We start from the raw sequence: 23,122 nt of genomic DNA, 5'->3' as shown, positions 1-23,122 counted from the left end.
TAAGTCAACATATCACTGTATACCGTAAAAATAAACATTAAAAAATGGTGGCATCCCCAACTCCCATAGTCCCTTGGATTGCAAGGGAGGTAGAACATTTCCAGTTTCTGGTCAATATCCATGGGATGTTTGAATGGGGAATTTGGGGGAATAAACCATAAATTATATTTCCCCCCCCAAAATCTTGTTAATTGCCATAGAAAGACTCCAACTTTGAAAAATCCTACAATTCAGCAATTACCATTACCAATGGAAACTCACCAATCCCGAGGCCAATGATGATCCTGCCCACTAGGAGCACCTCCTTGTTGGGCGCGAACGTCAGGATGAACCCTCCGAATGTGAAGATGAAGCTGGCCAACAGTGTGCACTTCCTGCGCCCCAGCAGCCCGTTGAGGAAGCCACCGCACAGGCTGGAGATGGCCGCTGCCCCCACCGTACTAGAGACCACCAGTTCCTGCCACATAGTGTTGAGGTTCATCTCCCGCTTGAGGAGCAGCATGGCTCCCGACACCACACCGGTGTCATAGCCGAAGAGGAAGCCACCCAGGGCCGAGAAGAAGACCAGAACGTAGACGAAAGGCTGCATAGAGGGGTTCCGGGACAGGGGGTCCGACGACGGCGAGTTAATGAGACGCCGTTCACCATCGTCCTCTACTGCAGTGTCATTCTTGATGCCCATGTTGACGAGTCCGCTACTGCTGAAGCGCGTCAAACTGTACTCATCATCCTGCCTGTTGCACATGGGAAGCGGGAAGGAGGGGTCAAACTCAGCCGGAAAACAGCAACTTTTCCTTGCCTCTCCCTTAGTCGGGAGCTGTCAAGTCTGCGTGGGCGTACAACAAAGACGTCCAATCTTCACCTGCCACTTGTCGGACATTATTTATGAAGAGTCTACTTTGTCAAACCCGCTTTGTCGAGAAGATACAGACGAACAAATTTTACTCATTTGAACAACTATCGTGCTAATTTCCCAGATGGTTTGTTTTCTCTGCAAGAACTCACTCGAGCGTCGTGTCATGCGTGGGAGAGAAAAGGGAAGGGGCGGGAAAAGGCGACTTTGTTAAATTATTACTGCCGAGATGCTACGAGTTACTCACAGAGTCGATGTACCGCCATGTTTACGCGACGTCACCATACAACCCTCCTCACCCCCACCACTCCGTGACGTCATTTACATGCGTCGAATGTACAGTACACTATACAAAAGTGGAACTTTCTTGTGTAGAAATTATTACCGGCTTCTATCACAAGTTTTTTTTCTTCTGTTAATCATATACATTACCTTGAGATAACTTGGCACACAACAAAATCCTTCTTTAAAAAAATAAATAAATACATTCATAAAGTGTTCGTTCTGAAAAGATACATTCATGCAAAACAAGTGAGTCGCAAAAAATGCTAAATCACTGAAAATAATTTCATGCAGTGGCAGTCCTATGGCGCCTTGATCCACATACCCCCATCCCGCCACCAAAATTGCACACAGAATAATTTGTACTTTCAACAGGCCTGCACTAACCTTTTATTGAGAATACTATACTACAATGTGTCACTTTCCCAGATGGCCCTGCTTCCCAGACAGCAGACAACAAACAGCACTGCTACTACATTCATTGTTCCTTTTCCTCTTTCATCAGTCGTAGGTGCCAATAACGGCAACACTTACACATTTTTGTTTACCATGAATCCAATTATTTTAGTAGGACTAATACTACTAATCACCATAATAAACATAGTACCCAACAAACTGAGCCAGACAGTACGTCAGACTGATCATTTTGGAATAAAGTTCAAATTGGAAATTTAAAGTAAAAACACCCCACGCTAGAATTTCCCATAAATGTTCAGAATGTACATTCACAGTTAAGAAGTAAATTCCCAACAGTTTGTGCCTTTTTTGGGCATATAGCAAACTTGACAAGCTTGTTTGGCAACATCACATAACTGTCGCGGTGATACAGTATTGATATTGTCATTTGAACGAGGTTCCAAAAAGTTTTCATTTATTAGGACTTTAGATGTGGTTTAAGGTTTTTTTTTTCTCTTGTGTGCTCAAAATTGTATTTCAATGCAGCCTATATCTCACATAAGTACAAAATAGTTTCATTATTTTGGAATACATTTTAAAGTTACAAAACTGTTAATTATACAAACATATGTGTGTCCCTTTCACTCTGGTAGTTCCCAGGTCAAATTTGAAACACGGGAGCCTTTTTGAACCAACTGAACCCTCCACATTACATTTGCCCCCACTTTGGCATTTTTTTTTCCAAAATCATTGCCTAAAAGCCACTTCTCCTTGCCATTTTCTGACCATGCCAAAATATTTGCGAGTGTATTTTATTTATTACTATTGTATTGTGTATGTGTTTATATTGCTTTGTTTTATATGCTGTGTTTTAAATGACATTACAATGTATGTTCAATGTGCTATTTAAATACATTTGGAAGGCAGTTAGTGTGCTGTTGATCTATTTCTAGTCCTTGAAACCCAGTTTATAACAATGTCAGAACAAATGAGAAATACTTAACACACCCGGAAATCTATCAATTGATCTAATGGATATAATAATCCGATTTTTGTCGTTGTGTAAATCTAGACACGCCAAATTAAATGGGCAACATCAATTTAGCTAGACAACCAGTTACGGTCAATCAATCGCACCTTTAGTACTTACATAATCGTTGGCAAAATAAAAAATACAGGCGTTTTCCAATGCAGTAAAGCGCCATGGGCCAATCCCGACGCTTTACATATCGCGGCTGTCACCAGACACGGACGTACGCAGAAGAAGAGGGGGGCAGTGAGATGGCAGTTCACATGACAGTTTTAAACGGTCATTTATGTAATGACACCAAGAAAAGATGCCGATTATTCCCAGTAAACTAGTCACTCACCGAGTTTAAATGACGGACAAGTGACCGGAGAGGAGAGGCAATCCTTCTTTGAGTCGTGCCCCGAGTGGGAAGTTTGTTTCCTGTTCCTGTGTGGAGTCATATGATGTGATCGAGGGAGGCAAGAACACGCCTGGCTGTGTCTGTGACTGTCTGTCAGAGAGAAGAAGAACAAACACACGCACACACACAACAAACAAACAGCGAAGACAGAAAAGAGGAAGGCTAGCGAAAGTTGACTCAGTCTCTCGTTGAGTCATGCGCGCCGGTGCGGTAACTCGCAGCATCCCGAGCGCTCCCTCTTGCCGGCGAGGCGGCAGCGGCCGCTCGGCCCCTCCGAGCCTGTCCTCGAGGCTGCCATGATCTGACCGTCCAGGGCGCGTTTGACGAGATGGACAACAAAGAGGAGCTAGAGGAGAGGCTGAGGAAGCTCCTGGTCAGGCTCAGGAGCCCGCAGGAGGACAGACAGCTGTGCACGCTCATCCAGATCCTCCAGGATCTACTCTTCCTGTCGCACACCGACCATGGTAGGGGGCAACTTGTGGCTGCATGTGCATCACGTTGAGCATCACGTCCAACCCTTCAGATAGTCCTTCACTACAGAGCCAATGTAAAACTACTCGTTCAATTACTTTTTCCATGTTAGATCAAATAGCTGACTATATTCCTTCCCAAATAGAACCGATGTCCCGCTCCCGTGACTGTCCAAGTAGTCCTTAACAATATAGATCAACATGTATCCAACTAGTCCTTCAATTAATCCTTCTTTGATAGCTCCATTGTCCAACAAGTCATTTAATTACTCCATCCCTATAGATCCAATGTTCAGCTAGACCAATACTGTGTGTCCAACCAGTCCTACTTTAATAGAGCCAATGCCCAACTAGTCCTTTAACTGCTCCTTCCCTATTAGAGTCACTATCTTGCTAGCCCAATATGTACAACAAGTCTTTCTCTAATAAATCCCATTTTCAACTAGTCCTTCTGCTACTCCATTCCTAATAGATCCTATGTGCAGGTAGTCTTCCACCTAATGGATCCATCCCATCCAAATGTACAATTTGTCCATTAACCTCTCCATTCCTAATAGTTCCAGTGTCAAACAGTCCTTCATCTATGGATCCAATATCCAGCTCTCTCAAATGCCCTACTATTCATTCACTTGTACAATTGGTCGCTTATTGTACTTAATAAAATGGCTATCTACTCCAAATGGCCAACTAATCCTTCACCTACTCTTTTCCTTATAGAGCTAATGTCCAACTACCACAAATAACCAACTATTCTATCAACTGCCTCTTTGGGGAAAAAAATCACATCTCTAATTAATTTTGTCTTAGAGATGCAAAGTCCAATGAGTCCTTCACCTGGAGATCATCTATTTCTACTCGAGAAGTCCAAATGTCTATTCATCACTTGTAGGTTGGAAACTTTACCAAGGAGCTCATCTGCCAAACAAATCCTTCACTTCCAAGTCAAATATGTCTGCTCTAATAGATCCAAGGTCCAGCTACCCCAAATGTCCAACAAATCTTTCAGCTGCTTTTTTCACTCATATCTACTGTCTGAAAAGTTCTTGAAACACTCCTTCCCTTTTACATCCAATGTCCATCAACTTGAAATGTGCAACAACTCCTTTCCTAAATGAGAAAATGTCCAAACCCCCTAAAATGCCATGTCCTATTAATATTACCAGTCTTGCCATTGCTAGTCCAACTAGTCCTTAACTTGAAGCTCACATACAGTACATCCTTCAGAGCAACCCAAATGTCCAGCTAGTGTGGCTTCAACTACTCCTTGTATCGTAGCTCAATTGTCCAACTACCTATAATGTCCAACTAATCCTTCAATTATACTGTAGGTTGTTGGCTTTCCCTAGTATATCTAATGTCCAATAACCTTCACTTGCAGGTCACCTGTCCAACTAGTTCTCCAATTACCCCTTCCCAAACATATGTAATGTCCAACTAGCCCTTCAACTATTGTAGCGATGCCACAAAGCAAAAGCACACAAAACTAGTGTGAAGAACTGAAGGTCAACATGCTATCATGTGGTGTCTCTTTGGCAGCGTGCCAGCTGTTTGCAGACACAGACATCCATGAACTGCTCATGGCTGCACTGTCGTCACACATGGACAGCAGAGGAGTCCAGCAGGTACTTCAACACACCGCCATTGTTCGTGTGCCGTCCCGACCCAAACAAATAGACATCTGTCCCAAATAAAGCCCAGCGTAGGCTCCCGCGATGATAGCAAATGAAAGACTAATAACTGATTTTCTGTGGCTTGGTTGGACCTTTCTTGTCATTTCTGCATTGAACACCTTCACTTGCAATATAAGAGTCCCTTTGAGGCATAACATTTCCAGACATATGAAAGTAATGTGATTGTTGTTGCCTCTAATGTTCTACCGTTATATTGTAGTTCATTTTTTGCGCCGCCGCCCCCGCTATTTCATAGATTTTTGGCCTTTCACATTATGTTACTGTTACAGACTTTTGTTAGATAAAATTGCATTGGTCGGTTGAACATGTTGGTGTTTAAATAAACAATTATAAATTCTCTTTTGATGTCCGCTGATAGTGTAGTGGTACACACGCCTGAGTTGTGTGCGGGCAGCGTGGGATCGATTCCCGCTCAGTGACAGTGTCTATGTGTGCCCTGCGACTGGCTGGCGACCAGTTCGGGGTGTAGTCTGCCTTCGCCCATTGACGGCTGGGATAGGCTCCAGCAACTCCCCGCGACCCTATATAGGATAAGCGGTTTGGAAGATGACATGACATGACAAATTCTCTTTTGTTTTAAGTCTCAGCCTCCTGTAGTCAAAACACAACATTCTGATTAATATTGCGTTTGTGGAATATGAGTTGAAGAAAAAAAAATCCAAAACCCACCCATTTGGCCATTTTTAGCGGTGTCCATTTTGTCACTTGTGTCGTCTCATTATGACATCACTGTTGATCAGGGCTCAGGTAACGACCAATCATTGCTCACCTGTTTTGTGAAGCTGGGCCATGATTGGTCGTTAGCAGAGCCCTGAGCAACTGTGATGTAATTTTCAGTTGACAGCAAGTGGCAAAATGGCCGCCCCATGACGTGGACAAAAACGGGTGGATTTTATTGCTTAACTCACATTCCACAAACGCAATATTAATCAGAATGCCGTGTCTAGATTAGTGAAGGCGCATAGAACATATTCTTGTAAAGAAAAACTTTGGGGTTGACTTCCCTGTTAAGTATGTTTTGATAGGTTTGAATGTGTTGAAAGCGTGTCGGCTAGGCAAACAGTTTTTTATATCGTCTTTCCCACAGATTTTTACGTTTGGTGGGTGGATCTGAAAAATATCCCCGTGATAAAAGGGAGTTCACGCTACACTCTGTCACAGGTGTCAAACTCAAGGCCCAGGGGCCAGTTCTGACCCACCACATCATTTTCCGTGGTCCACAAAAGCAAATTATTTGTATCGACTTAATGTTTCTTGCCAAACTATCAAAATTGCAAATTGTCTTCACTGAACAAACAGTATTTACTGCCATCTGATTTCAAAACTAGTTATTCATCAATTTTGTTGTGCATATGCAATATGAGGCGGTCATACTTTTATTTGAGTTAACAGTCAAAACGTCCCAAAACGTTAGTTTGACACCCCTGCTCTAATGTGATGATGTCATCCTCTCGACGCAGGTGGGATGGTCACTGATGTGTCAGCTGCTGGAAACGTGTCCAGGCATTCTGGAGCACTTGAACAGACCTGACCAGTAAGTAGCTGCATCTCGTTCACACCTTAACACCAATAAACATAACACCAACCAAAAACATGTCGTGGGCCGCAATTAGCTCTCGAGCTGCACTTTGGACATCCTTGTTGTATCTTTGTACAGGTTATTCATTGAAAGAGAGTGCCACGCTGAATAATACAGTTCATTCCTGGCAACTGTCTCTTTTAATTATATGTCTGTCAGGTGAACAGTATGCCTTTGGGTGTTCTCAACAACCACAACCTTTCAATTCCTTTTTCAACAGACAGTGTCACACTTCCACTTTGAGAAAATGCTGTCTGACATTTTGTGCATTCCAAAAATGCACTAAGCCTGTTCTGATGAATACTCTCAAGCATGTCAATACAAAACAGGATCGGTTGAAATTATCTAGTCATGTGTGTGTATGTTTTCGTGTGTGTGTGCGTGCGCGCGGGGGTGCGCGCATGTGTGTGTGTACAGGCAAATCCTGAGGGTTCTGTCGCAGTACCACGCAGACAGCCGGGTGGCCGTGGTTGCCCTCCATGCTCTGTCCCTCCTTCTGCGCTCAGGTACTTTCCAACAGGGGCAGATACCGGTGTCTATTTTTAATCAATTATTTTCGGTTCATTTTTTATTTTAGTTTAAAGTGCTTTCATTTTGCTTCAGCATTTGTTCTCAAGCAATCAAGTAACCACCATGAGCGTTTTTGTTTTTGGTATTACGTGCAACTAAATAGTGCAAATACGCCTTTCAAAATATATAGGCCAGTTTTTAAGTAGCATGTTAACATTATTTACTGTCATGCAAAAATAAAATGAGTTAACTTGGAATGGAGAAAAAAGAAACAGAGTACATCACATCACTAAAATGTAAAATGTAATGTAGAAGTAACTTTTACCTGGGAGTGATTGAAATGAAATGTAACCCAGGAATTAACTAATACCTGGAAGTAGCTGGAGTTAAAATGTAACCCAGAAAATAATGAGTAAGTAGTTCCAGGGCGTTGTCACGGCCCGCCCGGTGGCTGGGGACCCCTGCACTAGTGGTTCAACACATGTAATTCCATGGATTATTCCTTAGGACATTTCACTGACTGACAGAAATGTGCCCTACCTGTCTTGTGTGTCTAATCCGGGATAAGGTATGTGTTGGGCGTAGGAAAAAGGTGGATAGCAATTTTGTTTTGTTAAGTGGATGTGAATAGGAAATTAGCCAGCTAATGAGATTTGAATAATATGTAATATGAATCATGAAACGTCCACTGTTAGCACCTCTGCCACGGCATGCCCGGATGCTTTTTTTTTTTTTTTTTGGGCGACGGGGAGGAAGGACTGACAGAATGTAAGTACGGAAGTGCTTTAAAAGGACGACCACAGAAGGGGTTGGAGGACGATTATTTTTATGAATAAGGATGGAGTGACGAGGACGCAAAGGTGCCTAGATTCGCGGACGGAGGACGGACAGGTAAAATAGGGTAATGTGCCTATCTCTGCTAGGATGTAACATGGAAGTAACTTTAAACCACAAGTAACTGGAGCTAAGACATAACCTAGGAAGTAATATTTGTTTTACCAGGCAAGAACTTGTACCTTGAAGTAACTTCAGCAAGGACATAACTTAGAACCTAACGTAGACAAAGCTTTTACCAGGCAGTAACTTTAGCTTAGAGGTAACCCAGGAAAGAAAATAGAAGTAACTTGCATGTAGTATTTTGAGCTGAGAACCAGAAGTAACATAGACATCATTTGCAGAACTGGGCATCGCCTAACCGCCACCGCGTTCAATCCTACATATGTAATCGACCATGTGGTCCCGGTCCATCTCTTGTCGGTGCCAGCCAATCGGCGTCAAAAAAGTAATCTTCATGTCGCAAGCAGCAAAATCCTGTATATAATAGTACCCTGAGCCGACGTGTAATCCAAGAAGTAACATACATAAAAATAGATTGTACCAGGCAGGCAGCAACTTGATCTAACTTAAAAAATCATGTTGAAGTAACTTGTAGCAGGCGGTGACTTTAGCTGAGATCTAACCTAGAGAGTAAGGTCAAAGTAACTTGTACCTATGAGTAACATGAACTAAGACGTATGCCTAATTTAGGAAGTTACAGTATATACAATATAAGTGAGTTGTACCATGTAATAACTTATACCCTGAAGTACCTTGAGCCAGGACATGTAATTTAGATGTAGGCAGCTTTTACCAGGCTGAAACCTGGGCTAAGAGGTAACCTAGGAAACAACATACAAGTCCCTAGCAAGTAGCAGTAGCATGTGCCAGTTAGTAAGTTGAACTAAAACATAACCTAGGAAAAACCCAAGAAGTAAGGTAGAAGTAACTTATACTTGGAAGTAACTTAGGCGAAGAAATGACCTAGCAAGTAACATAGAAGTAACTTTAGAAGTACCCACAGCAAAGATGTAACCATGTATGCTAATTATTATAATAAATTAAGCATTACATTTGTTTTGTTGGTGAATGAGGACAATTGTCTTTATTCTTTGTCCATACTAAGCAACAGAAAATGTTGCTTGAATCATACTGTATGTACTTCTGAACAAGATATTTCCATACACACAAATCTTCACATATACTGTATAATGTATTCAATATTCCTGACCACAAAAGTGTTTTTGACAGCACCATTAAGCCTTAATGTCGTTAAACCGCACAATTAAGACGCTTCCAAAATGCAATTAGCTTAAATGAAGTCCGGGCAGTTCCCTTTTGTAAAGGTGCTTAGTGTGATTAAGAAAGTGTGCGTAATTAGTCTACTAGTAGAAATGTACAACTATCTCACTATCTGATGCTGTTCCTTTGTTGAGAACAACCTTGCCGGTGACAAAAAGAACATTTTTCACGGTCATGCATCTGCTCAGAAATTTGTTGCTCAGCAGAAAACATCTGAATTTTAATTTAATTTTAAAATAAACTTGACTTGTTGGAGAGCGCGAGACATCATCACGGCTTCTGTGTCTCATGCAGACGCCATCACGCTACTGCTGCTGGAGGATGAGGAGGAGGACGTGTTCGGCCTAGCGGTGCAGGCCATGAAAATTTTTCCCACCAGTGAGGAGGTACAGCTCCAAGGCTGCCGAGCTCTGCAGGTGCTCCTTCATCAAGGTGATTGGTCGTGTTCATCGCTCGACGTGTGACAACATGTTGTTTTCCATGTTCTGGCAACATCGTGAAATTTGACAACCAAACAAAACATGTTTTGGACCATACAACAGTGTCAAGAATGATGCCGACCTTCATTACTTTGAATTAATTAATCAAGTGTCAACAACTTCGGAATGCAATGTTAGGTTTAGAGCAGATGGAATTTCAATAAATGCTTTTTGTTGTTATATATCTCCCACAATACAATTTCCACAGGACAATAGTTACTTTGTTTTAATAAACTAATTTTCAACAACCATGGAATTCACACATTACACTTTAAGCAGATGATTGGCTATAGACACTTGTTTTATTGTCAATGCAATTTCCACAAGCTACGGGGCAATTACTTTTTTTTTAATAAAACAATTGCAGGCAACATTTAAATTCAAACGATATGCTTTCAGCAGATGATTGTCAATAACAACTTTTTGTTATTGTTGCAAATATCACACAATACAATTTCTACAAGCTAGCTTTACTTTATTACTTTAACGAATCAGTTATCGACAACCTTGGAATTTGAACATTACTTTAAGCAAGAAGTGTTTTCCTTTTGTTACACACTTCACACTATTACTGAACAGCCCTTCATTTGTTTTAATGAACCTTCAACAACCTTTGCACTCGAACATTACGTTTTAAGCATATGATTGACATTTAAACTGTTTGATATGTCTGGTCTTGTTTTAGATGTCACACAATACTATTTCCACGAGCTAGCTGACCGTTGATACTTTGTTTTAATGAACCAATTGTTGAAATAAGAGTCGTTTGCATAGACTTTTTAATACTGGACAGGACATACCACTGTTTCTTCAGAACATAATTATGGAAATATTTCAAGGAAAAGTACATTTTGTTTGAAATAATTTTATGCCTTCTCTATTTAATGCATCATAGCTGTTTTTCTTTTCTTATAATACTAATCTGTTGCGATGCTGCAGTGAGTGACGAGCACCTGGTGGAGTTTGTGGAGAACCAAGACCACGTGGTGGTTCTTGCTGCACTGCACGGATTCCCCGACAACCCCATGCTGCTGCTGCAAGCCATGAAGGTTCTCCTCCCCCTGTCTAGACCTAGTAAGATCCTCCTCCATCATTCATCAAGTACCGGTATACAAATTATATATGTCTATATATGTTGAACATTTTGATATTTTCTGCATTTACAGGACGATTTTGAACTGTAAATGTACATGTATGTACCTGAACAGATTCTTTCCAAACAGTGCCTTTTAACACGCACATAACTTTGTTGATTAAAACAGAACAGAACCAAGAGAAAATGAGTAAAAAAGTAAACTGGACGTCACATTGCCACAGTGATGCGAGTATAAAGAAGCATTAACTGGGCACTAAAAGTATTTCATTTTGGTTGAAGCACATATTAATCATTGATATTCGAATGAAACCACATGCGTGTCTAATATGAAAGCCTCATTAACGAGCTTCCCCATTAGCAAATAATAGCAACCCTTCTGCCTCTGTCCTCATAATGACTTCCATGGATAAATTACTATTGTATATTCCAAGAAGAGCAAAAGAGGGGACATTTTCCTTTTTTTCGCCAGGCTCCCAAGCGGATGTACTTTCTATTTGTCTGTCCTGCCCTGTGTGGAAACCTCTCTGCTGATGTAATGCAGGGACTTATTTAGCCCATGTGTAGCAATTGTGATTATATAATTGTCCGCTTGCAGCGATTGTGCGTGACGAAGATTATAACACAGTGTGGGAAGTACCGGTACCCCCACCAACTGTTTAATGGCATTTATTCCGTAATGATTTTTTCCCACTAGCTTTCTAGGAAGTGGCAAAGGACTAGACTACTTGGAATTGTTCTCCAGAAAGTGGTCACATGATGATGATAATGATACACACGGAACATCTTGAACCGCAACAAGCTCACAAGCACAACTGTGTATACTTTATTTGCACCGTATTGAGGTCATATTCCGTATCCATTAAAGCGTAAGTCAATGCAAACATAATTTTTTCAAGAATATGTTCTATGCAAGCCTACTAGTTGAAACAAGGCATTCTGATAAATATTGTGTTTGTGGAATAAGTGCTAATCCACTCGTTTTCAGACATCTCCGGGGGCGACCATTTTGTCTTCTGTCGACTGAAAATGACATCACAACTATTCGCAACGACCAATCATGGCTCAGATTCAGAAAACAGGTCAGCCGAGACTGGTCGTTGTGAGCAGTTGTGATGTCATTTTCAGTCGACAGAAGACAAAATGGTCACCACCAGAAATAGCTAAAAACGAGTGCATTTTGCTACTTAATTTATATTCCACAAACGCAAAATTAATCAGAATGCCGTGTTTCAACTAGTGGGCCTGATGGGAATATATCATGGAAAAAAATATGTTTGTGTTGACTTCTGCTTAAAGTATGAAATCTCACACTCATATCTTGCCGAATTAATGCAGAACATCATGAGGGAAATGCCAGAAGCTTTGCATTTTAGCGTTGCCTATTAGTCCATAATAATTGCTTTTGATTGGGGTTCACTTAGGGAAATTCCGTAATTGGAGTTCATCAAAGCACTGGAATTTGCCCAAAATGGCTGTTTCAAACCAGAATGGCCAAAGTCCTCTTCAATTTCAGGCATGCATCCATGAGTCTTTTTTGTGCGTCCTGTTATAGACATATCCACCCAATTTTGTGTTAAACTCATATCCTCTCAAATTTTCTAACTTGAAAGGGGATATAAAATTGAACTTCCTGTTTAATTTCAGGCACGGGTCCGTCAGACGTTTTTTGCATCAGGATAGACATGTCCACCCATTTTCGTGTCCATTGGTGCAACTGGTGCCCATTTTTTATTTCCTCTTTCATGCTGAATCATTTAAATGATGACTTTCACCAAATTTGACAATGCTCCGCCCACCATCGAATGGCGTAGGCAAAATGATTCACAGTTTTCTGTCAGCCATCTGTGTAGTTCAGTGTATGCCAACTTTTGAGTAAAGGCACATATTTTACATCACAAAAAGCACTATTCTGAAATAAAAGGACAATCTTGTCTCAATTTCCTAAAAAATGTACTCACTTCGTGTGAAATCTTGGCCTGTTTAGTTGAATGCAATACTATTATTCACATAGATGTACTCCAGTAGCATTAGCATGAGCAGCTCGGGCTAGTAACAGAGGCGGTGCACTGGCAGCATGTAAGGAAAGTGTCGAGGTTAACACCCAAGACTTACCGTCCTGTGTGTGTCAGCCGTGATGAGCATCGTGCAACGGTTGGGAATCGCTGGTCAAGTATATGCCTGCTTTTGATTGGGATTCATTTGGGTGAGTTCACAAAGTGACTCAGCAACTAACCCCAAATGACTGACTTTCTGAGCAGCACAAATTAATGTTGATTGGGGAAATTGTTGTCAGGGGGTAATTTTTGCAAACTTTTACTTCTGAGTGACCTTTGGGTTGAGTTGGCATTTGGGACCATTAAAAACCATTAAATACCACGTGAACACATACGTTTGCCAAAATTGGTCTGGCGCTTACCTTCTTCCTATTGGGGCTAATTTGGGCAAATTCCCAAAATACAAGCCCTGAAATTCATCTATAATGGCTGCTTCAAACCATGATGTCCAACATCCTGTTCAATTGCGGGCAGAGGGATTTTGGGGTGCTCAATGTTATGATAGATAGATGTCCACACAATGTTGTATTGATCTGTGACTTTAGATACTTCTTAATCAAATAATGAATCAACAAGTGGTCTAAACTTGCCCTCTGAATCTTAGATGTTCATCTTATCAACATTAAAAAAAGCAAGGCAGCATAAAAGGTTTACTTTGATGAGTTTGGTGGGGAAGAACCAGGCCATTAACAAATATTCCTATAGAAAGTCATCATGGAAGAGTAGAAACCGTGAGAAGAACATTTTCTTCTATTCTTAATTTCACTTGTGTCCCAATACTTCCTGACAATAAAAAATGTCCACATACAGTATTACTTTAAACATTGGCTACTAAATGTAATTAAAATTTTTAAATTGCTTCCTATGGGAAAAAAAAATCACATTACTCTAATAGTACTGTGATGTCTTATTGCAGGCAGTAACGTGGAGATGTTGATGTCCGGCAGCGCTCGCTGCTATTGTGCGCTCATCTCGGCCATGGACGCTTTCCCACAGGACGAGGAGCTCCAGGAGACAGCGTGCTGCCTGTTCCGGAGGTTCACTTCAGGTCAGGAGAATAATGATGGTTATTATGATAAATAATTTTGAGCATGTCCGTCACGCATGCATTGATAAGTGGGAAAATTATAAAATGAGAGTTGTTGCTACATACAGTGAATTCCTTTTCAGTGATACAAAAAGTTCCAGACCCACCTGCAACATGTGAAAATCTGCAAGAGAGAGAGACTGTATAAAAAAGAAATAACTTTTCAAAATGTTTAAAATGTTTTTATCCCACCTGCATATTTGAACACACTTTTAAACACATTGTTAACGCATTTCGGCACAAAAACGTACATTTTGAACAAAAAATAATCTACTATATGAAGGAATCGGGATGAGGCGTTATAGGTTAGAATGTATCAGAGATGGGAGTCCGTCAGTGGCAGACTGTCATTCCCATTTTGGTGACGTTTTTTGGGGGGTTTTGGGTGTGAGGTAACTAACAAACTTAACTGACTGACGGACGACAATTGACGATTACAATTTGGTTCGCCATGAAAAATGACGGCACGTTGCTGTCTCACGTCTCTCCTTACACAAACAACTACCACATTGATTCACATGACTGACGCATTGTGCTGTTGGCGACAGGTCTGCAACACATGCCACGCACACATAAGGATTTGTTGCTGCTCTGATCGGTCCATTATGTCACATGTTGCGATGACATACAGTTTCCCACACGCAGAGGATGCCCCACGCAGCTCGTTGCTGCTGCAAAGCAACTAGTCTAGCAGCGTTGTGTGTAGAAAGAATTTACTCACCCACGTTCCCCCTTAGCCGCCACCTTCCAGATCGTTTTCACAATAAAATTAAATGCATCGTCTAGTCATCTCGGTCCCTTTATGGTTGTAGCAGGCACGATATCCATTGTGGTCGCTGTCTTTTTGAAGCGACGCCCCTTGACTTGTTTCAAAACAACTTGTGTCCACGAGTATATATATTATCCATCCATTATCTATACCGCTTATCCTCACAAGGGTTGCGGGGAGTGCTGGAGCCTATCCCAGCAGTCTTCGGGCAGTAGGCGGGGGACACACCGAATTGGTTGCCAGCCAATCGCAGGGCACACAGAGACAAACAAACATCCGCACTCACAATCACACCTAGGGACAATTTAGAGTGTTCAATTAACCTACCATGTTTTTGGTATGTGGGAGGAAACCGGAGTACCGGGAGAAAACCCACGCAGGTACGGGGAGAACATGTAAACTCCACACAGGGAGCCCAGGGCCGGGATCGAACCCACGACCTCTGAACTGTGAGGCGGACATGCTAACCAGTCAACCACCGTGCCGCATATATTATTATTATTATTTATTTATTTATTTATTTTTTGGGGGGGGAGTATATTCAAGCTGCGCGCAGTACTAACTCAAGGATGACGCAGCCACATCAAGGTGGAGTTCATGCATTTCTCTGTCGTCGTCCCTATTTCCGGAAATACGCCATAGCAAACCAGCTGTGTTTAGTGGTTTGCTATAAGAATAAAATGCATTTTTTTTTTTTTTTGGTCGGAGGGCGGAATGGGGCGGGGACGACAATGTTTATGAATATGGCTGGGGCGGTCGCGACCGGAAGGGTACCCAAGTCAAGTCAAGGGTGGAGGGCCGCGGCCGGACGGGCAAAAAATGGTCAAGTGCCCAGCTCTGATAGCCAACTTGCACAAAAGAAATAAATACAACGACTAGAAATAAACACGAAGACAAAAAATCTATCCACTTTGGTTGGGTTGGTTTGGCATGTTTGTAAATGAAAAACTTGCAGTAACAGTGTTTATCAAAAATATCAAGTATGGAAATGGAGGCTTCTTTGTTTGGATTGCGTCAACTGGGATAACATTGTGACAAAGGTACTTGTCAGTTGATTAGGCAGGTCAATGTGATTGATCTGTTTGCATTTGTGCTTGTCCGCGTGTGCTATTGCGTTTTTGTGTACGTGCGTGAATGGTTGTGTATGTGTCGCCACTCAGAAAGCTACTACAACATCCTGGTGCTGAACGGCGTGGCCCGGGTGGCGGTAAGGGCCTGTCAGACATTCCCCCGCAATGCCACGTTACAGGCCGCCGCCCTCTCCTGCCTGGCAGACCTCAGTGAGGACACACACGCTTACATAAATATAAATAAAACACATTAATTCACAAAAGTACACGTACAAAAACCACAGACACCCACTCCAACAAAAACACACGTATACAAAATGAGAAGAATCTGATTCATCATTGCACTTTATACAAAAAAGCTGAATGGTCGTCACTGTCTGAACTCGTTGGTTTATTTAGTAGGTTTGGTCCCACTCTATCTTGGAATTGACTTTCTTAGGAACCAAAGCCAACATAGTCTACGATCAACTTTATTTCCTTACTCTGACTGTCTCTCATGTCCTGACAGAGCTGGATAAAAAAAACCATTTCACTATGCTGCTGCCCCTGCATGGAAACGCCCTGCAAGCCAAATTCAAATTGTCAGACTCTTGACAGCTTTATTTTTTATTCTTTGTTTTTATTTATTTTCCAAAAGTTTTTGTTATGTACTGTAAAAATTCTGCTGCCTCTTGTTGAGGTCACATTAAAAATACCTGGTTAAATGTAGATCAAATAACATTAAAAAACATGAACAAAACACACACAAAACATGGACAAAGCAATCACAAAAACACTAAACACACAAATTCTCATACACATGAAGTGATGTCGTGCTCTTTAGCATCCAGCATGGTGCAGAGTAGAGCGGTGGCCGAGCAGGGTTTGGAGGACGGTGAGGCGGAGGAGAACCGTGGGGGCGCCTCGGAGCATGTGGAGGACTTAGACCTGGGCTGGATGGGGATTTGCTGCACTGCGCTGGATCTCCATGCCGCAGAACCGCATGTTCAGGTCAGGCTTTGCAAATCCATCTTAGAAAATGAATCAAATATAAAGAATTCCAATGACCCCGTGCAGGAAGCTGCATGCTGGGCTATCCACAGTCTGTTGGTGCATGGAGCTGGTAGGAATCATCCAGAAGAGGAGCAGGATGACCGGTACTATTCATCAATAATACGTACCGTACATGCACCACATGGACCAAAGTCATTTTTTATTTTATTGATATATACATACATATATCTATGTATATACATACATACACATATGTATTAGAGAGAGAGAGAGAGAGAGAGAGAGATATCACTTTTGTTAGTAAAGTGTAATAGTTTAGAAACATTTTGTGGTCCAAACTGTGTGTATGTGCGTATCTTTTTAGGACTCCTGTTCACAGACAGCTGATGGCGGCCATGTTGCTTCACTCCTCCTCACCCCGCGTCTTCGAGGCCGCCACCAGCGCCATCGCCACGCTGGTCACCAGAAATCGTAAGTGGGCCTGGGCTTCCTGGTAGCACGTGCACACACGCGCAATCACACGCACACACAAAACATATACAAATACATGAATGCGCACAAAACACATATGTACAAAACTCTGCCAACGCACATACAGTACAAACTGTTAAAGCTCAGGTGGGCAGAAGGACCCAAATGTTGAGATAAGAGGGGAGAACATCAGATTATGATGATTATATATTTATTGTCTCTTTCCAAACATGGTGCGGGTAGCTATGGGTGAAGGAAAACAGTTCCTGGTTGGTAGCAGGTGTATGTGTGCTGAATCCAAACAGGCAGGGAACAGGATGCAAAGCTGGCGTGCAGAGAGTAAAAACAGGAAGCACACAGGAGACAAAAATGTGTGGACGTGGCCGAATAACTACCATGAAATCAAGGGAGAAAAGCGCACACAATCAAACACACACAAGCCACACACCAATAACACGCATACAATGCACATGCAAAAATACAAGAAACAGATACACGCGTACACCAAAACAAACATGCAAAGCACATACACTCACATTAAAAAAGACAAAAAAAGGCTATTTGTGGAGGTTAGGGACGAGCCGGCCCGTGAATAGCGAAAATCCGGGAATAATTAACATTCACCCATTTAATTGCATTGAAAAAATACATACATTGAAAAAATTAAATACACGTATTAATGTATTTTTACCCAGATGATTCTTGAATAAGTGGGGATACAATGCCATTGCATGGTTTGTGCTAATCCCCCCCCCCCAAAAAAAAAAGTAAAAATATTTAAAAAGATATATTTTAAGAAAATCTGCAAATAGGTGAATCTGCAGGTGCGACCAAAAGTATAAGGGGTCCACACTACCTAAATTGATAGCTTTTTCTTAGTCCATAGTTAAGGAATATCTTACCTTTGTGTTGAAGCTAAGATGCGCTCCACGCTGCTGTCCAGCGGCCTCCATGTCAACGTAGTGGAGATGATGAAGAGGCACCCGGCCTCGGTCCAGGTGTCGGTCAGCGCCTGCCGCCTGCTCAGCCTCCTCTTCCAGGGCCGCACGGCCGGCCTGGACGAGCTCAACATGGCCGTTGGTCAGATCCTGAGCGTCATGAAGGTCCATAACTTCCAGCCGGATGTTCAGCTGGAGGCCCTGCGGGCCAGCCTGGTCTTCCTCTGTCCAGGTACGATGCGGTCGGCAGACCCGAAGTCAAAATGCTCCTGTCGAGTTACAATGTAGCATGTGGCACGCTAAACTTTCCCAGACCGGAGCTTGCGAGAGCACGGGGCCTCGGTGGCAGACCCCGACATGGCCGACGTGTCCCTAAAGGTTCTGAAGAACCAGTGTGTGGTGGAGGGAGCGCACGCCGTCTACCTGGAGGTTCTCAACAGGGTACGAAGGCTGCGGTGGCCGTCCGGCACAATAATACACTAGTGCCTCTCTATTGTAGTCTGGACTAATTCTGGGACTGGTTCATTGTATGTGTGTATAGTTCATCAGGTGTCCGACCATCCAGGTGTACGGCTTTAAGGTGCTCTCCGCTCTGGCTGACTGCTCAGGTGCAGTAGACCTGCTCTGCCAACAGGGGGGCATTGACACAGTGCTCCACACGCTGCAGATGTTCCCGCAGGATCGAGGTGGGCTCATGAAATTCCTGGTTTAAAAAAAATAAAAATAAAAAAATCTATAATAATTCATGCTTCCCTGCTATCCTACAGAAATTCACTACTGGGGTCTGACCCTACTCAGCTACTTGGTATCCAAGAAGAAGCTCTCCAGGATGATTGTTCCCGTCCTGGCCTCAGTCTTGGTGGCCTCACTGGGCCAGTACAAGGAGGATTATGACTTACTGCTCAAGGTATCTAACGTCATTTAGGGCGCCCGTGCCCTCGATAAGTCACAGAATTTCAATTGATTTCAACTCCGGTATGATAATTAAACACTTCCAAAAGTATAAGCGCCCTCTATCCCACCGAAATGGCCCTTCACTATGCACAACCTAGCAGGAATCGATCCAGCACTGCCTACTCACATCTCGGTGTGTGTACCACTACACCATCGGGGACTTAACTGGAAGGATGTCAAATTGAAATGTTGAATGTGCAAGTGGGACTGAATGGCGAATTTGTTTTTTTAAGGTTGAATAATTTGAATTTTTCAGGAAGTATGAATTACGGTTGTGTTGAAAAGGTTAACCAATGTGAGTTGAATGATTAATTTATTTTAACCAATTTGTCTCTGCAGTGTTTCCAGGTGGCGCTGAGGATGCTGGATGCCTGTTCAGGATCAGCTGTGGAGCTGCAGAGGGAAAACTTTGACCGTCAGATATTCCAGCACCTCAGAGAGTCCGACATTCCCGAGCACGGCAAGAATCCAGTATGTCACACCACAGGGAGTTGAGTAGAGCAAGGTTATTTAAGTTGGTAACAAAAACTAACAAAATAACATTTTAGTTAATAAAATAAACAAACAACAAAACACAACACAATAAAAAATGCTTCTACAAAATAAAAGTCAACTGAAATTGCATTTTATTTTTACGTTACTCACTAGAAACTGTATACTATACAACTAGGTTTAATCAAGAGTCCAAGCCACAAATTCACTTTAAAAGTTGGTAACTTTGCAAACAAGGGATGGAAAGTGAGACCATCCTGGTTTACACGTTAAGGTTGTCATGCATCTAACTTTAGAATCAGCATTATGCACTGCACTTATTTGTAATGTATTTTTAAAATGTTTTTGGTGAATATTTACGACACTATACTTAAATTAACGTAAAGGAAAGGTTTTTTTTAATCTTGTACATAATACAAAGTACTAAAACTAATAAAAAAAACTAAACTAAAATGAAGCATTTTCGTAAAAACTACCTCGCTATGAAAACTAATTAAAAATACCGGTAACTAAATTGAAAAAAAAAAAAAATCAAAACAGGCATAAAACTAATTGTCATGAAAATTCCAAAACTATTAAACCCTGCATTACAGATGACATTTTCACACTGAAATGGAGCCGACCACATCCCTGTTTCTTTATCCTCAGCTCCGTCGGTCAGCGTGCTTGGCTCTGTCCAAGATGTGCGCCAACTCGGAGTTGCACTACAGCATGCTGGAGAAGGCATGTGAGGACGGAGACACCGTCATGGCAGAGTGCCTTATCGAGCTTGGGGCCGACGTCAACAAGAAGACCAAAACTGAATCCCTCATCTACCAGGTGTGCACACCAGTATTTTATTTTAACCCCTGGGGTGCCTTCCAGACCCACCCGTATAGTTGAAACTCGATGATACAGAGAGAGCATAACTCCAATCGTGGCTCGCGCTTCCACTGGGTGTGTGTTCCAGGTGTGCGAGAAAGGAGGCCCCATTGAGCTGGTGGAGCTCCTGTTGAGCCAAGGCGCCCATGAACAGCACCTCCGCCGGGCGCTGGCCGTCAGCGTGAAGCGCGGAGACGGGCCGATGGTCATCCAGCTGCTGGGCCGCCTGGGCCTGGACCTCAACAACAACGCATTGTGCCTCGGCGGTTTTCGTCTGGGCCGTCTGGACGCAGCCTGGCTCTGCCCCCTGCTGTCCCACAGAGGCAGGACGCACAGTCTGCGCTACAGCAACAGTGAGAAGGCTTCAATATCTGTATCTTGATTGCATTTTAAGCAAACATGGGTTGATATATGTATGTACTGTGTATATATGTATATGTATATATGTATGTGTGTGTATATATATATATATATATATATATATATATATATATATATATGGTTAGAGTATATACTGACAATCGCCTTGAATCTGCAAAGTTGTTGAGAGTAAAAGTGTTCACTTTATATTTTGCTTTAATTTAATCTCATCTTGAAACATGAAGGATAAAGTGGACATTTTTGGTGATAGTAGTAGCTCATCCATTCAGACGGTTCATTTGTTATATTGTAAGTGGCAATGATGACGTACTGCAAAAAACGACAAAAGGTCATCTTGAAAACACTAATACCTGAGAGATTGTTAATACAAACAAAAACAGGTTGGTGGAAAAGCAACGGCTGCAAAGCACAGGTACAAATACAAAAGTCGAATCTGACCTACACAAGGAAGAAAATGCAGAAAATGAAAATTCTCAGAACTACTGGCAAAAGACCAACAAATCATGAGTATGGTACTTCTGGCAGGGACAAGATGTTGCTCAAACACATTTAATTTCTTTTTCTTTTCTTTCTCATTCATAACACGCGAGGCTAAACTGGAAATCTTGTAGAAATTAAGACAATCAGCCTTCGTTCTGCTGACCACACCCAAATACTAGATGACATCATTTATGACCAGGTGCGGCAAGGAGGCTCCGCCTACAGCAAAACACAAAGCGACTGTGGAAACAAAGGCCTTTTTCACACTGACAGCCAAAATCTGAGTTTTAGCACATCCAGATTAAAACTGGATGGCTCTTTTGTGGTCTGAACAGTCACAAAGGACATGAAATCAGATTTTTGCAAGTGGGATTGAAACCACATTTGTGAGGTAGTTTCACATTGCATTTGAACAGGATGCTTCTCAGTCTGCTCCAAATACACCGATCATTTTTGATTATCCGTGACATAAATCTACGTGACACGAGACCCAATGTGCCAGACCAGATAGCGCCAATCAAAGTGTGAAGCGGTAAATAATGGCGCCTTGCCCGGCATTGAAAACGTTTGGTGCGTTTCAGATTTTCTGCACCTCTACTTGACAGTGACAAGGCCAAAATACCTGGGTGCGAAACCGCCATGTTTTTCCTTGTCAAAATTATATGACGTCAAACACTACATGTGCTGGAAAACACCTCGGTTCCGACATTGTTGCTGCAGCAACCTGTCAGATGGATCAATAATGTGGCCCAGTCTGAACAGGGCCGGATACCATTTGGACAGTTGCTAAAAAACAGTGTGGACAGTCAGCCCTAAAATGTGAGGAGGAATCTGTTTGGAATCAGATATGCCTGCAGCCTGAACATCACCAAAGAATGACGTCACCAACAGGCAGAAGCACAGAATTTGGCAGAAAAGGTTTTGCCGTTATTAACGTTGACTTTGCGTTGTCAGTATTTACCCGTTTGAAAATCAGTCATAACCTCTGTCACTTTTGGATTAGGAAAGTAACGCCGCTGTTAGCAATCCTGAACTTCCAACTGTTTATTACCCAGCACCCAACTGGTACAACACTGCTGGTCAGATGATAACAGTTTTCATGATGTCAGAGATTTTGAGCTAGTGGCAGCTCAAAATTAGGCGGAGGTGATCGTCTCCACATTTGAAATGCAGGAAAACCCAGAAGAAAAACACCCATTTTTATATGCATGTTCTTTGTCTTGAAGGTAAAGGGGCCAGCTTGGCACGCTACATTCACTCCTTGCAACGCTCCAGGACCCTTGTAGCTCCTCTGAAGTCTCTGGGGGACCCCTGTCTGACGTCTGGATACATCTCTGATGAGAGCGACGACTCCAGCTTCAGCTTCCTCTCCGTGGACGAAGGCCTCTTCCTCGACGACATGGAGAGTGACGGTGAGGACGGCATTTATTCACACCAGTGTGACGTGTTATTGATCATTTTCTGTTGATTAGGGAGCGATTCACTGATGGGAGTCTCCCTGAAGCCACACAACAATTCCACAGAGGAGCTGAGGGCGGGTTCGTTCAAGAGGAACCACGTACGCCGCAGACACGCCAGTGCGGAGGTACTTGAAATATTACAGTCATCGACACACTATATCGCAGATTTTTTTTCCACCGTTTTTTATTGTCATTTACTCGTTTAAAT

At 42.4% G+C, this 23,122-nt stretch overlaps 2 protein-coding genes across 8 annotated transcripts in view; one reads left to right on the top strand and one right to left on the bottom strand.

Moving 5' to 3' along the window:
- The window catches only part of LOC147148571 (proton myo-inositol cotransporter-like), an 18,281-nt gene extending 14,885 nt beyond the window's left edge, over nucleotides 1-3,396 (bottom strand). Inside the window, exons 1-3 of one of the 6 annotated variants that reach the window (XM_086028236.1) lie at nucleotides 2,902-3,396; nucleotides 2,682-2,766; nucleotides 262-734 (exon numbers count right to left, since the gene is read on the bottom strand). In XM_086028236.1, the coding sequence (XP_085884362.1) occupies nucleotides 262-734; nucleotides 2,682-2,766; nucleotides 2,902-3,001 (658 nt within the window). In that variant the 5' untranslated portion in view covers nucleotides 3,002-3,396. Of the gene's footprint in view, nucleotides 1-261; nucleotides 735-1,005; nucleotides 1,135-2,681; nucleotides 2,767-2,901 lie in introns of those variants that run through there. The other 5 variants (XM_086028235.1, XM_086028237.1, XM_086028239.1 and 2 more) reach the window with 5 other exon arrangements.
- The window catches only part of lrrk2 (leucine-rich repeat kinase 2), a 39,506-nt gene continuing 19,133 nt past the window's right edge, over nucleotides 2,750-23,122 (top strand). Inside the window, exons 1-20 of one of the 2 annotated variants that reach the window (XM_086028223.1) lie at nucleotides 2,750-3,425; nucleotides 4,968-5,053; nucleotides 6,583-6,656; nucleotides 7,119-7,207; nucleotides 9,624-9,761; nucleotides 10,748-10,882; nucleotides 13,875-14,006; nucleotides 15,975-16,094; nucleotides 16,708-16,874; nucleotides 16,941-17,020; nucleotides 17,242-17,348; nucleotides 18,264-18,518; nucleotides 18,600-18,727; nucleotides 18,828-18,972; nucleotides 19,054-19,193; nucleotides 19,580-19,711; nucleotides 20,381-20,551; nucleotides 20,682-20,946; nucleotides 22,681-22,866; nucleotides 22,927-23,039. In XM_086028223.1, the coding sequence (XP_085884349.1) occupies nucleotides 3,290-3,425; nucleotides 4,968-5,053; nucleotides 6,583-6,656; nucleotides 7,119-7,207; nucleotides 9,624-9,761; nucleotides 10,748-10,882; nucleotides 13,875-14,006; nucleotides 15,975-16,094; nucleotides 16,708-16,874; nucleotides 16,941-17,020; nucleotides 17,242-17,348; nucleotides 18,264-18,518; nucleotides 18,600-18,727; nucleotides 18,828-18,972; nucleotides 19,054-19,193; nucleotides 19,580-19,711; nucleotides 20,381-20,551; nucleotides 20,682-20,946; nucleotides 22,681-22,866; nucleotides 22,927-23,039 (2,799 nt within the window). In that variant the 5' untranslated portion in view covers nucleotides 2,750-3,289. The remainder of the gene's footprint in view (nucleotides 3,426-4,967; nucleotides 5,054-6,582; nucleotides 6,657-7,118; nucleotides 7,208-9,623; nucleotides 9,762-10,747; nucleotides 10,883-13,874; nucleotides 14,007-15,974; nucleotides 16,095-16,707; nucleotides 16,875-16,940; nucleotides 17,021-17,241; nucleotides 17,349-18,263; nucleotides 18,519-18,599; nucleotides 18,728-18,827; nucleotides 18,973-19,053; nucleotides 19,194-19,579; nucleotides 19,712-20,380; nucleotides 20,552-20,681; nucleotides 20,947-22,680; nucleotides 22,867-22,926; nucleotides 23,040-23,122) is intronic. The other variant, XM_086028224.1, reaches the window with a different exon arrangement.

This window comes from Filicampus tigris, chromosome 4 (assembly GCF_054856515.1).
Source record: "Filicampus tigris isolate MCC_2025a chromosome 4, RoL_Ftig_1.0, whole genome shotgun sequence".
Taxonomy (NCBI): domain Eukaryota; kingdom Metazoa; phylum Chordata; class Actinopteri; order Syngnathiformes; family Syngnathidae; genus Filicampus; species Filicampus tigris.
This window is presented reverse-complemented; position numbering and strand designations above follow the sequence as displayed.